This window comes from Phaethon lepturus, unplaced genomic scaffold (genome assembly GCF_000687285.1).
Source record: "Phaethon lepturus isolate BGI_N335 unplaced genomic scaffold, ASM68728v1 scaffold7080, whole genome shotgun sequence".
Classification (NCBI taxonomy): Eukaryota; Metazoa; Chordata; class Aves; order Phaethontiformes; family Phaethontidae; genus Phaethon; species Phaethon lepturus.
In genome coordinates, this window is record NW_010513966.1 from 29,581 (window position 1) to 43,942 (window position 14,362).

Sequence of the window (14,362 nt, forward strand, 5' to 3'; positions counted from 1 at the left end):
TCTGCACAGCCTCAGAACACATTTGGAAAGAAAAGATAATTCAATTTACTAGTGGTATCCTATTTCAAACCAACTTGATTTGTTTATTACAAAAATGGATTTTCTAGAGAAAAATCAGAATAGGAAAAATCCTGTTGGACCCAAGCAAACTAAAATATTATCTTGCTAGGTAATGATCACTTAAAAGTTTTGAAAAGATAAGAATTAGGACAAAAGTGGAAATGTCAGTAAGGAACTTGGCAAAGGGGAAATTGCATCAGATTGCATTAAAAGAAGAAGTGCTGATGCACAGGGAGGGTACTATTGGAGCTCCTCCTTGAACGTGAGCCTTTGGATGAAACCTATCAATATTTTCATTAATGATCTTTAAAATTTGCTGTCGACATAAACTTGGGAGACATCAGCAACACAGACAACTGAGGTATCACCCAGCAAGAAAGGAATGACCTTGAGTCTTCAAATTCAACATGGCAAGTACAAGTACTTAGGCACAAAGTAATGATTGCTCTATCTTACAATATTTCAATGAACAGTTAATAAAGATGATCTGCGTAGTTAGCAACAAGATTCACAAGCCAGCAAACTGTTGTGTAACAGTACATATTTGGAGGGTAACATTTCTGTTAGGGTTGGACAAGTATTTGTGCCATTATACACACCATGTGCAATTTTGGTTTTTCATGCTCAGAGAAGATGACCTAAACACAGAAAAGAAGAAAGACTGAATTCTTGATGAGAGGTCCATCAGATAATTCTAGTGGATTCCAAATTTTTCTTTAACTGGATTAATCCAAGTGTATCATTCCAATTAAATTAGATGATAAGCAATATGCAGATAAAAATATTTATGTTACTTATTATCAGGCACACTGCATAAAAAATTTAAATCATATTTAGAAAGTTCTGATAATCATCCAATTAACCTAGAGAGGCATTAATTAAAGTAAATTATGTATTTCCTACATTAGAAAAATTCAAATTTGAAATTATTTTAATGAAAAACAATTGTATAAAAATTATGGCATTTTTCTTATGAACAAAATACATTAAGGAAAACAGCAATGGATCACACAGGAAGATTTAGTCCCATTATTTCATTATTCCCATTAACTCTCTTGAAAACTACCTGCTGCACCCCTGCTCTAACACTGTTCTAACTTGTTCAAGGAGATAGACATAGGACTCTGCTTTACTGATCAAAAAACTTCTGCGATTTTGTCTGCAGGAAGATGTCACAGTAATTTGTAAGAGCACAATGTAATCAACTTGGCCACCCTGTGTCCAACAGCAAAACCTCTAAAAGTGTTTTCTTGTCACTCCCTCTTCCTTGAAGTCCACAACTCACAAACAGATGAGATATCTTTTCCTTTTTCTACAATATCTGTTTTAATTGTCCAAATTACCTACGGCCTCAGGCACTTCAGAATAAGAGTTTCATTTGTCCGCGTGTTTAAACATATCTTGCACTAAACCAAGAAAAAACAAGTTGCACGCAAAGTAACTACATCACAAAGCTAATAGCTTTGACACAGCAAATTCTTCATCAGCTGTAAATAAAACAGTCACCAGTTCAGCGACATTTCTGCTGCACAGGAATGACGGAAGGGGCTGAGGTGAAGTAAGAATGAGCGAGAGGAACCCATTGTGAAAGTGTGATGCCATCGTTTTCAGAATGGACTAGCTCTGCAGTTGGAGAGGTCTGCTTTAAGGAAGCGCCAGTGGAACGGGCCACACACCCTATCACGTACATTTGCAGGTTTGCACAACTGATGACGGCTGTGAAACTACACGGTGAGCTTGGACAGAGCAGGGGAGGCAGAGCAGGGCAAACACTAGGAGAAATCCAGGGCCAACATGACAGCTGCATGTTTATCTGCTGTGCTCAGCCCATACAGGGTTACAGCCATTGATTCACTGAAAAATACATTCAATTTGATTGCTTTTGGATGCATCGGAGGCAAGAGGTGCTGCCTCTGGATTACTTTTTGCCCTCACCACACCAGACTTTCCTTCCTCGATATTTCTTACAAATGATAGTGGCAAAGGGAAGGGTCAGGGAAGCCAGATTCTTTCCATTAACGTACCAGGCTGTCTAAAACCGGCAATTTGCTAGGTTAACTTACTTGCGACATCTGACCCAGCTCCAGCTTCACTGACTCCCAAGCAAACCACGAAATCTCCAGCTATAGTTGGTACGAGGAACTGTTTTTTCAACTCATCAGAACCAAACCTGCAACAATATAATGAAAAAGGTAGGATATTAAAAGCTTTTGAAGGTAAACTTTATTTAGAAGTGACTTACAAATTTTGTTCTACCCCTGCAGTGATCAATTTTCCAATGACAGGTGAAACCCATCCCAGAGGCAGAAGATGAAATAGATACCCTCCAAACTATGTTTCAGAACCTTCACCAGAAACGCAGCCACAATCACTTTAAACAAGGCTTTTACAGGTACTCAGGTGTCTTACTCCCACAGAAACATGTGGTCTAGATGCCCAAAATCCCATCTTTCGGCCTGTTGTTTTGAGAGCTATCAGATCCAAATAAACATGGTCCCTGGGGTTTCCCCTTAATGCTCCTGTATCAGTCTGCAGTCAGCCAGGATAGAGGACCTGCTCTCTGCATTATCTTCTGACTTTCACACCAGCTCTTTGCCAGGTTTTAGTGGTGACTGAAAAGCTATGACATGTGATGGCCACCCTCTGCAAATATCTGTATTTACATTATTAATATTTCATATCTGCATTTAAATCACACAGTGAAATCCATTAGTGCTTCTTTCCAGCCTTTCCTTAGTCCCCACAAAAATAAAAAGGGAAACAGCAAACTGCTGATAGCATCTTAACACAAAAAATTCACTTGGCCATATTTCAAGTCAGTGAAGAGGCACCCTGTTTTTTTTAATCAACGTTTAGCTGCCTTCATTGATTCAAAACAATGGTCCATCTCATTTCACGGTTGATTTTGTCCTAATTAACATTCACTGCTTTGGTCTTGTAGTGTGAATGGTGAGCTCGTAGCCTAGTTCTTGAACAACTTCTTGTGCCAGACTAAAAAATTCCCGGGGTCAAGAGATGTCTCTTCTGTGAGCAGAAATCCATAAAAGTTAAGTTCCTCCTCAGCCTCCTCTTCGGTGTGAGGCTTCTCAGGTCAGCATCTCCACTCATCTCCTTAGGCATGCTGGCTGCCTAAGCAGGCTGCAGTTACCTGGGTCCTCCTCCTAAAACACTGTCCCCGAACTTCCAAAGGAGCGATGCCATTTTAGCTAAGACTCTTGACTCTTCCCCTCCACTCCAACCCTGACACAAAACGGTCAAAGGACATGCAATGGCCAGAGAACAGAGTGGGAGCTGGCAGACACTTTCGCTTTGTGCACCCAAGGAGCTCAATTCCTAGTCCTGTCCCTGCTGAGAACAATCACGGCACCAATCCCAAATAAATACAAGAAGCGAGCTTGGAGTGTTTACTCCTTCCTCCAGCAAACGGGGACAAAGTCCCCTGATCTGCTATGCAGTGTACTTTTTTTTTCTTTTCCTTGGGACATGATCAAGTACGGCCAGCTGAACATTCATTAGACAAAAAAACACCCAAGCAACAACATGAAAAATCAGATTATGAGAGGAGTTACCAGGGATTTTTGGCTTAAAACTTTGCCAACATTTAGTTATTTCAACAGAGAATTTCCATGACAAAAACTTTTCTCAGAATAATGTTTTTGGTTTGATATCTTTGTTTAAGTTCCAAAAAACAGTTCAGCTCTTCCCAAAAATGAGGCTATAGAAGAGTTATTTTGCAATTAAAAAAAAAGTCTGGCAACACTATCTTCAGAAGACCATGGGTGTCTATGCCTTGCAGGAAGGACATGCAGCTCAGCAAGCAGCTAGCTATTGTGCTAGAAATATGGTGTTTCTGTAAATTCTACCCATCTTAAACCCATTCCAGAAAAATCTCAGGTTTGCATAAGTGCAATACCCACTTCTTTCCAGTTTAAGAGCTCCAGAATTAGAAAACTCTGTTTGCAATGAGCTCATGCTCTGGCTCAAGACAGATCAGACTATGCCTGCTTTCTGGGCCGGGGCCATACCCTAGAGCATATTTTCCCATGTGATTAACTGTGCAGCCTTACCATCACTCCAAATATATTTTCATGCATGTGTGTATGTATACACATATGCACACGCACACACACGAGTCTACCGTCAATAAACCAGAGCTCCTTGTTGAGGCTGGGTAACCCAGAAGTCCCAATGGTGAGATTCTGACACATTAAGAGTTGCATGAAAGTGGTCCATCCTTTGTTGCTCCACACTTTATAAGTAACATTGGTGGAATGTCATGAACACAAAAATTACAATGGTAAACAATTTTGTAAATGATGGGTAAAAGGAAAATAAAACCATGGCGAAATACAGATGTAAGAACACTTCCTCGATCCACATAGTTCTGTTTATGTGCTCTGCCGATTAGAAATTTTAAGTCACCTTTATTCATCTCAAATATATGTAAAAATCTGATTTCTGACAGGTTAGATTGCTACATTGAATGAAAATATGTCTAGCACACATCACTATTCTGACTTAATTGGGCTGATAATCATCTTGTTAGAACCACAGATTTTATTCACTTTTGTTTCCTCTGCTTCTGGGGAAAAAAGCTGAGCTGAAGTGAATTAATGAAATTAGTATGGAAAGTTCTGAGGTCGAACTGACGGATACGCTAGTATGATACACTACTAAGTGTAAATTGAAATTCTGAATATGAACAGCTGCTGACAGTTCTACCATGGTTATCAGCATTTGATCAACTCAAGCTTTTTTTGCACTGGAGCAAAAAAGTACATATGCAAGTACTATTCACCACCAAAGCAAAAATAAAGCAGAAAAAAAGAAAAAGAAAAAAAGGTAAGTTTTCAGATGATCTTTATTCTACAGTATCTCACTCAAAGATGACACAATAGTTTACTCATGGACTTCCTAGGAATATAGAGACTTCCTTTAGGCAAAGAGAGTAACTGACCTACTGTCATTTTCCTTCTCATGTATTAGCAAGAGGTGAATTTCTCCCAGTTCTCTTTCTGTTCTGCTCCTAGACTCAAACTATTAATAATACAGTAGCCACGTGCCACCCTTTTGCTTCAGTGTAGTCCTGTATGGGCATGCTACCATCTGATGTCCAGATCCAGCTTAGCAGTACCCCTTGGAGCACTTCAAGATACAGGAAAAGAAGCAAGAACAAAAGGGAAGAGATGCTCTTTACAGGCACAGAAAGGGTTAGAAATGCATGGTGAACAGCAGCAAGCACCCTTGGGCAGCATGGAAGCCTCATTATGTTCAGTAATTTACATAACCTGCATTTAAAAGAATCCACACTGCAATCAGCTTTCTCTCGAGTCCCTATTTCAGTCAGATAGGAAGACATGCTAGTTTAAAAAAATCCACATTTAGAAACCTTACCTTACTTTTTGTGAAAGGCAGCATAAGAAAAAAGCAGTAAGAAAAGTGCTCTGGCTCCCAGTTTTTATCAAGCCTTTAAGCTTCAGTTATTTGAAGATTTTATGAGATAAATTGCTCAGTTTGAGCTACTGCTACGTTCTGAAAAGAATACAGATGAGAAACCTGTATGAGACTACCTGATGGGTATGACTACCTCATACAGATGAGACAACCTGAAGGGTTTTGATTAAGACTGATTATGTCAATCTTCTATCTATTTAGGAATGCATTTTGCACTAAAATGCAAGTATTGTAAAATACGAGTCATATTAAAGATCACCATCTTCAGATCATGCAGTTTTTAAGAGCTGCTCACATGGCTGGTGTCCTGCTGCTACCACACCAGCTCTGGAGACCTCAAGGCTGCCCACCAGGCAACCTGCCACCGTAGCATGGCCAGGCTGTGACCAGGAGCTGGAGAAACCTCAGAGATTTAGGAACAGTGTGAAGCTGTTTTGAGGAAAGCTAGTTCAGAAGCAGCTGCTTGACTTCATCTTGCCCCACCATATTGCTCTGGACAGGTTAGACCAGGTATTCGAAACCACAAAGCAGCACAACTGGATATGGATGTAATGTCACTAGCCATCATGACAGCAATGCTTAATGATACTTTTTTTTTAATGATATGTTGAAAGCTGCACCTGTAACAGCCTCTGCTCTGGCTCAGGGCAAGACCTGGCCTACCTTACGCGCGCTATACAAATTAAGTACCGTACGTGAGAGAGTGAGACAAGCACAAAACCAAGTTTCCCTTACGCTACGCCAGTGGGAAAGCCACTCGGCTCTTGAATGATCTCTTCTGATTTTCACCTTTCTCCCAGCTAATCAAGTGGATGATCCTGCTTTTCAAAAGTGCTGTTCTGACTGCCAGCTGCAGCTTCTCCCCTTTACAGCAAACAGGTAAAGAGGCAGTAACTTTTTTGACATTAATTCTCAGATATGCTGCTGTTCAGGGTGGAGAATGAATCAGTGATGAGGAAGCTGATGAAATGGAAAAACACTCTCTTCCCACCAAATAATCATCATTATCCTTACTGTTTTTCTATAAATAATAGGGGAAAAAATAATAAAGGAAAGTTTACTGCCTACTGCCAAGATAAAGCAGCTCTACACTGATCTGGGACCACTATGGATGTGTCACCCTATAGGTTTACAAGCCCAGGGAAATGTATGTCATTCACTGCCTCAGCTGAGGGCTGCTGTCTCCACTCTACTTGTAAGCATGAAAGCAAGTGAAATAGTGTTACCTGAATGCATTTGAAAGACCTGACAGAGAGTTATGTTCAGAACCAGGCACATCAAAGGTCCGATCACTGACAAAACATTTCACATTTAGTTCACAAATTTAGAAAGTGCTACCGCTTCACTTCGAGGAATCTGGGGGAAAAAAATGGAGCAGTCTGGGCATCCTCAAGTGATAAAAACCCATTTTCTCCTATATTTGTCTGCACAACAGAAATGCATATAAATCAGTATCTGCAGGATTGCTTCCAAGTAGGACCATAAATTTAACTTTCTGAAGGTTGTCAGAAAAAAATCATAAAGAATTAAGAGGAAAGTGGCAGGAACAGCGAACAGGCAAACAGATACAGGTAACATTTTCAAATTTTCTATGCTCTTTGTAGTTTATGTAACTAAACCTGTTACTACAATGTACTTCCCATTTAACTGAGTATCTCAAAGACCTTCACAAACTAAGCTTTGCAACAGCCTCTCACTGAAGCAAGAAATGCATGCAAGTTGCAGAAACAGCATTAGGAGGGATCCTGACTCTAGATATTTTCACAGAATCACACAGAATCAAGGCTGGAAAAGACCTTTAAGATCATGAAGTCCAACCGTTAACCCAACACCACCAAGCCCACTAAATTTTAAGACTTTATTTTTCAAAAGTATTAAAATGTAAAAAGCTCTGTGTGTGTGCACGTGCCTCTGTGCATCCACCTGTTCAAACTACCATGCTGTCTATATCTCTAATTGAGGGAACACCTCTAATTTATAGCACAGAGCATCTTCATGACATATCACAGGCAGAATTTGTTTGCAGGTGCACTCAGTACATGCTTGATGAATGCTGAATAAAGCCCAAAGTCAGGAAAGCCAAGAAAGGGCTCCAGACTTCCTTTTGAAAGTTTTTTAGGGGATGATGGTTGATTCCCATACTACTGTCTACTGTGTGCATTGCTGAGGCATCATGTGTAACAATGCATAGTTAAGACGCAAAATTTGGATTATCTCTTTGAACTTGTTTAGGATCACCACAGTACACAGACTGCTTTTAGGTTGTGAATGGAATTTGAATCCATGACCCAGGACAAGCAGTTGGCCCTCTCACTATACTGCATAAAATAAAGCTGCACGCGCACAAAATTTCTTCTAGCAACCAGCTTTCTCTTTTCATTACCAAGTTTAATTTTACATCTTTTAAGAGTGGGACACTGTACTGTGTAACTAGTGAGTGGAATTGACTTAACTGTGGAGGAAAAGTTCATTAAAACAGATGCAAATTCAATTACAGATTTCATCATGTTAATGACATTTTCACATTCACTTTCTAAGAACATCCACTTAAGGATGTCACTAAAACAAATCTGTGTAGCCTGACTGCTTTACTACAGCAGAACAGAGTAACAGAAGACAAAAAACCTGCAATAGAACAAAATCCCATCTTCTTTTCCCCACAGATTTTTTTAAACCCTTGAGAATAAAAGGTTATCATGAGGGTAAGGTACTGTTCTCTGGCGTCTTTTAAAATACTAGTTTTATTCTCAGTTGGACCAGAAGTCACTGTTGCAACAGACATACTGAACTCCACGCTTTCAGAAAGTTTTTGGTGTATTACACAAAGGAGAAGAAAACTTTTAGAAAGATTTCCCATGGCTGAGACCTCCGAAGTCACACATACCTAGCAGGACAAATGACTGTCAAAGAAACAGAGCCTACATTCTGGACTCTACAGTGGATTTACAGGCATTTTCATTCAGAAGGGGGGCAGGGATCAACAAACAACCCAACCCTAAAATGCAATTCTGTGCAAAAATTCCCCTCTTGTATACCTGTTTTGTGCAGGTAAATTCCTGAAGTCATCATCATTACTTGAATTTAATCCCCACCACCACCTTCCAGAATCTTAGGTGTATCCATATTCCAGGGCAAAACTGCTGGACCAGCCTGTCACCTCCCTCTAGTTTTGCAAACTGCTGTTTTCATGCAGAATGTCCATGAAACTACTACATGAAAAAGAAGTTGGTAACTGCCACTTTTATTGAGGGAGGGAAAAAACACAAAACAAAACAGATTCAGAAAGTGCAGGAGCCTGAATGATAGCAAGTGATAAAGGGGAACACTGAAACAAGCAGATGAGAAAAAGAAAATCAAGTAATTGCCTGGAATGAGCGTATTTTGGAAGCATGATACATGTGCTACAACTGTAGGACTTACACCAATATTGACCATTATTTCTGTAAAGTCACAGTCAGCGAGGAGCGCCTTGTAAAGCTGGAAAAAAGCAAGTAAATTATAAAATAGAATTAGACTGATCCTAATCATTACAACTAAATGCATCCTTAGTATGACTGCATTGGGATATCTGGCTAAGAAAAACCACAAACACGAATAGAGGATCCTAGAATTAAAATTGTTTTACTGGCTGTGGCACCAAGGTTCTGTGTTTGTAAATGTATTATCTACTACTAAACATGACCTATGTTTTAAAAGATAATATTCTAACATTAAAAAAAAATATGTATTTTCTCCCCTAAACCAAACTGTCTGAGAGAGGTAGAGAGTAGGTTCCTTCCTCAAGCATTACTGAAGAGCAACTAGACAGTAAATCTGTACAGTAATGTTTTTTTCTACTCTTATAAAGATTGGAGGTTAGGCCTAAACCAAACTTTCTGAAAATTACCTTGTAAGAGCAGGAGTAGCCATGCCAGCTTGCACTCCAATAGCCATAGGAATACCTCCACAGCGGATATTTCCCAGCTCTTCTGCCACTGCAACGTTATATGAGAAGTCCAAGCCCATGCCGCCATATTCTGAGGAAAAAAGAAATCGATGACATTTGTGTTCTAGACTAGCACAAGCAACAAAAGAAAAAAAAAAAATATTGCTACTGCAAGGACTTGCCAACTGCAATTTCACTGCTAATTTTTAAATAATGGACAATTACCAGCTTTCCTTTCAGAAAAGTGACGCCACACTATTCTTTACAAAACCAGAATTTAAAATTACACCTGCTCTAATTACCCGTTTGCACACCAGGTCACCTCTGAACATCCTAAGTAGCATCATTACTTTTACTGGAAACAGCAGGAAAAAGTGATGTGCTGCTGAAAATGACATCAGAAGGCAAAATTATTCTTTCTAACAGCAAGGTCACGTGAACAAATCACCACAGGGTAAGAAGTGCTTTTATTTCCCCACGCTAACGCCTGACACGCGCTCTCACCCCCCAAGGCGCTCAGGCGGAGCTCACCTTCCTCGCGCGCAGCAGTCAAGTCAGCACAGAGCAAGACCACGTGCAGGTCGTGTCCCCGTGTTAAGTTACCGCCGTAGCTCAAAATCCACGTTAGACGCAAGCACAATAGCGAACACGCGTATTTCATACCCTGCAGGCACCTGGTCGGTGCAGTCATTACAGCGTTTTTCATTAGCAGGAGGCTGACGACCCAGGGCACTGGAGGGGCACCAGCACGGGCTGTTCCTCCTCCTCCCCACATTCCAATCTACAAATTCAGTTAAAGAGGATATTATTCTTCACCTCCTTCCCGTGCCCAGCGCTGATAAAGCCACCACGTAGAGGAACACAGAAAAGGGCTACACTGCTATGATGGATGAGGCAATTTTTAGCTGTGTTAAATAGTTTATAGTCCAAAGGAAATACGGGGAGAAAGAGAAGGTTACTGCTTGATGTCATTAGTTGACTGAGCAGCTTTGATTAGATAACGTTTTCCTCCTCTTTTTTTTTTTAACTCATTTGAAAACCAACTAAGAACTTTTCAAATAAATAGATACAATCCCCCACCCCTCACACACACAATAAGGGGCAGACGACCCTCTTCCATTTTCACTTGCTGACATGAAACACTGTCTGAGCTCACCCCTCTACTGACCTGCTTTGAAATTTTCAAAACACACCGTTAATTAAAAATCAAAACACCACAGTGCATATAAAGACAGGGCTTTGTGTGCTGTCATCCGTTTCCTATAATCACCGAAACTATCTCTGTGCATCCTTTTTCTGCAGAAAGGAAAACACAAATGGAAAAGGCTAAGCGTGAAGCTCCATTTTCAAATAACATTTCTTCTTAGTTCATCCTAAATAGACTAGATTGTCAGAATTAAAGAAATTATTACTTTTCCAAACTTTTACCTGAAAATAAAGAATGTTTCTTAAAAATATACACAAAATTAAAATTCTTATTGGGAGCTTAAGCAGTACAGTGAAACAACAGTAATACGCGAATGCGTTTAGCATAATATATAATCCAATTCTCTCGCCTTTACGAAGCCGTCATCAATAAATAAATGCTCTGAGGAACAGCAAGGTATGTATGTGCATGCAAAGGCAAGGCTATTTAAAGATGTGTGGTATGAGTTTTTGCTAATTTTATATGAATCTATAGCAGAGTTATAATAGATAACCTCAGTTTTGGCACCACAAAGTGCTTTCCAATGCCCCTCAAACCCATCCCCCTGCAGCGCTCAGGGTGGGCAGGGAGGGAGAGGACTCAGAAATGAAGGACTGAAGCTGAGCCTGGGAAGAAGGAAAAATGCGTTGTTTTAATTTGCCTTTGTTTCTCACTACACAAATCTATTTTATTGGGCAGTAAATTAAATTAATTTTCCCAACGCTAAGTCTGCTTTGCCCATGACGGTAACTGGTGAGCAATCTCCCTGACTTTATCCTGACAGCCGAGCCTTGCTGTCGTATTTTCTCCCTTATCCTGTTGAGGAGAGGGAGTTTGTGAGCGGCTGGGTGGGTGTCTGGCTGCTGGACAAGGTGAACCCACCACACCACAGTCAGCACATTGACCTATTTTTCTTTTAAATTGGCTCTGTGATTTTCTACTAATCACCACCATGGTTTTTTTTGAGCGGGGATCTCCTTATTTTATATACACCGGCTTATTTGTACATGTTAAGTTTGTGACACTGCCAGTGGAGTGACAGTCCAAGAGAAAACAGCAAGTTTTAACAAACATCATTTTTAAAAGATGCAGATGTATGCTCTACTAAATCTGGTAGTTTAGGCTATCAGGATTTTTATGTATGAATATAGGCTGACAGCAAAGATGATGCCCAAAAATACGAATAAAACAGCAAGACTATCTGATCTGCTGCTGCAACATGTCAAAACAGAAACATTGCTGAGAAGGTCGGTTGGGAAAACAAAGGCAAAGAATGTCTACAGAAGAGGATTTCTAAAGGCAAAGGAGAAGCTGAGGTCCTTCATAAATTAGTTTCATTTTTGTGAAGACGAACACACATTTCTCGTCACTTGTTCAGCTACCAGCTCCCTGTTCAAATATGACTCTCTTCAACAATGAGACAGGCTTGAAGTCTCTAGTCCAAACTTTGTGAGAGTTCAGAAGTGTCTCTGTTTGGAATTTGCTTCCCAACCCCATCTAGTAGTTGTCAGTGGGAATTATAGATCCTTTTCCCCACAAATGATGTGAGTGAGTTGAAGCAAGGAGAAACTCTGAAGCGTGTTTCAAGAATATGAGTGAGCCTGGAAAAAAAGAATGATGAAAACACAATACAGCCGTCTGGGTAACTCAATCTTAAATGCTTATATAATTCATCTTGTTTGTTTACATAGCTTCCAAAGATCACATAAAGTGTATCTACACCAAAGGAAATCACAAAGTATTATTTCTACTATTGGCACCTAACTCAGTGCAAGAAAAAACAAACGCGTGCTCTTACTTCTACTGACTAGAAAGACAAATAAAACATGAATCAACTCCCATTTTGAAGACAGGTCTGAGAGACTCTGACATCTGACACTAGGATGACAGAGCTAATTGCCAGTTTTCATCATAGCCTACAATTTTATATCAACAGAAGCAAAATTTAAGTGTTCAAACCTTACTCACTTGTCATAAATATAGTTCAAGAATTTCAACTCCAGAGGACTACAAAGAACCAAAGTTACATAATTGCAAATGTCATCAGGTAGGACAGTACAGAAATCCTATCGTAATTCCTTTCCGCTTCTTTATATAAAAGGAATTTGAAGAATTACCAAAGGTGTACTTTCCATGTTGTGCAATTTCCCATGAACCCATTCTGAAAAGTTGAGGCTGATCAAGCTCAGAAAACACCTCCTGCCTTCTTGGTTACTTGCTTCTTGCTGGGTGCAGTGGAAAAAACTCCCGTTTCGTGTAACAGAAACAGTGTAAGTCCACTTTAGCCTTGTTGAGATGAACACATACGTATTTTTTGGCTATTTCCCCTGGATCAATTCACACACACACACACACACACAAAACCCCCACAAAACCCAAAAAGAAACAGATAAACCCTTGTACCAGATGCAAAGTTCCCCTTAACAAGTTACCTTAGTCAGATGGATCAAACTCCCTCAGTTTGACTGAACATTTGTCCCAAACCAGGAAAATTATAGTGCTTTATACTTTTGTTTGGTTGATCCTAGAAAGATCACGACCACATACAGTACTTGATCTCTCACGGATCAGCGAAAAAGGATATCCAAGGCAGATAAGGACCTCTTCTGCTAACCAAAATTCTACTTGTAACATCACTCTTGTGATCCAGTATTCTGTGGAAAAGGAAAAATATGGACTGGCTGCTCATTCCTTTTCAGACACATACAGTTAGCAGCACAAGTACAATCCCTGAGCAATTAACAGTGCAAACTGTGTGTTCCTGCAATACTCATTGCTATAGGAGTCATCATGGTTGCCACTTCACAAACTAAATTTGCTGAGATGAGTAAGGTGATCAGATCTGTCTAGCACCTATTTAGATTAAGATAGAGCTACACTGGAAAATACAGGAGAAACTTTCCCCACAGTATAAGTATAAAAAAACCCTATAAAAACAACACAAAATGCCCAGTAGGAACTTGGCAGTGCCTGCCACTGAGCAGCTAAACGCAACACACAGAGCTGGCCCTAGCTGCAGGCACCATGGACACCTTTGAAGAGGGTTCAAAGCTGTATAGCACACTGCTTTGGAAAGCCAGAAAAGTATATTCTACATCACTAGTTGGCAACAGCTGCCCTTGCTACGCTCTGACTTCCAAAAACCTCCCTCACAAATTTGTAAGTTTTCTTTTATTTCCTAAATGGTTATGCAGTGTCACCAAGTGCCATCTGAGTCAGCAATTACATCTGCATAAATCTTCAAACTCAGAAGGATATCAGACCTCCTCAAAGAAATCATACAAAGCCCCAAAACTGTACACAAACAATGTTACAGGGAAGGAAAAGCTAAGCGGCACAGTACAATAGAATAAAATGTCCACATGGCAACACAAGAAACATTAACAGTGTAAAAAGACGCAGTAGCCAAAAAAAAAAAAAGAAAGAAAAAAGAAAATCCAAGATTGCACACAGTCTCAAGGACCAGCTATTGCATCAGCTCCAATACAGAATAAAACTTTACGCAACCACTGGTCACAGATTCCTCAGTCATCTTCTGCCTGCTTTTAAACAGAGCTTATTTTTCCCCCTCAGCTCTGACCTAGTATCAATTCCACAGAAGCCTAGTTAAGCCATCCTACAATTTTATTTAAGGTTAAAATGTACAGTTCGCAATTATTGTACTTTTGAAAATGTCAAACTAAATGCCATAGCATGAAGAAAACAAGAAAAAAACACATGGAAAAATGAAGTCAAGA

General features: G+C 39.9%; 1 protein-coding gene across 1 annotated transcript in view; it reads right to left on the minus strand.

Moving 5' to 3' along the window:
* The window catches only part of LOC104624201 (probable acyl-CoA dehydrogenase 6), a 31,591-nt gene extending 21,461 nt beyond the window's left edge, over nt 1–10,130 (minus strand). Inside the window, exons 1-3 of the mRNA XM_010291506.1 lie at nt 9,944–10,130; nt 9,401–9,530; nt 2,124–2,230 (exon numbers count right to left, since the gene is read on the minus strand). Of these exons, the coding sequence (XP_010289808.1) occupies nt 2,124–2,230; nt 9,401–9,530; nt 9,944–10,130 (424 nt within the window). The remainder of the gene's footprint in view (nt 1–2,123; nt 2,231–9,400; nt 9,531–9,943) is intronic.
* Between the last annotated feature and the right edge of the window lie 4,232 nt (nt 10,131–14,362).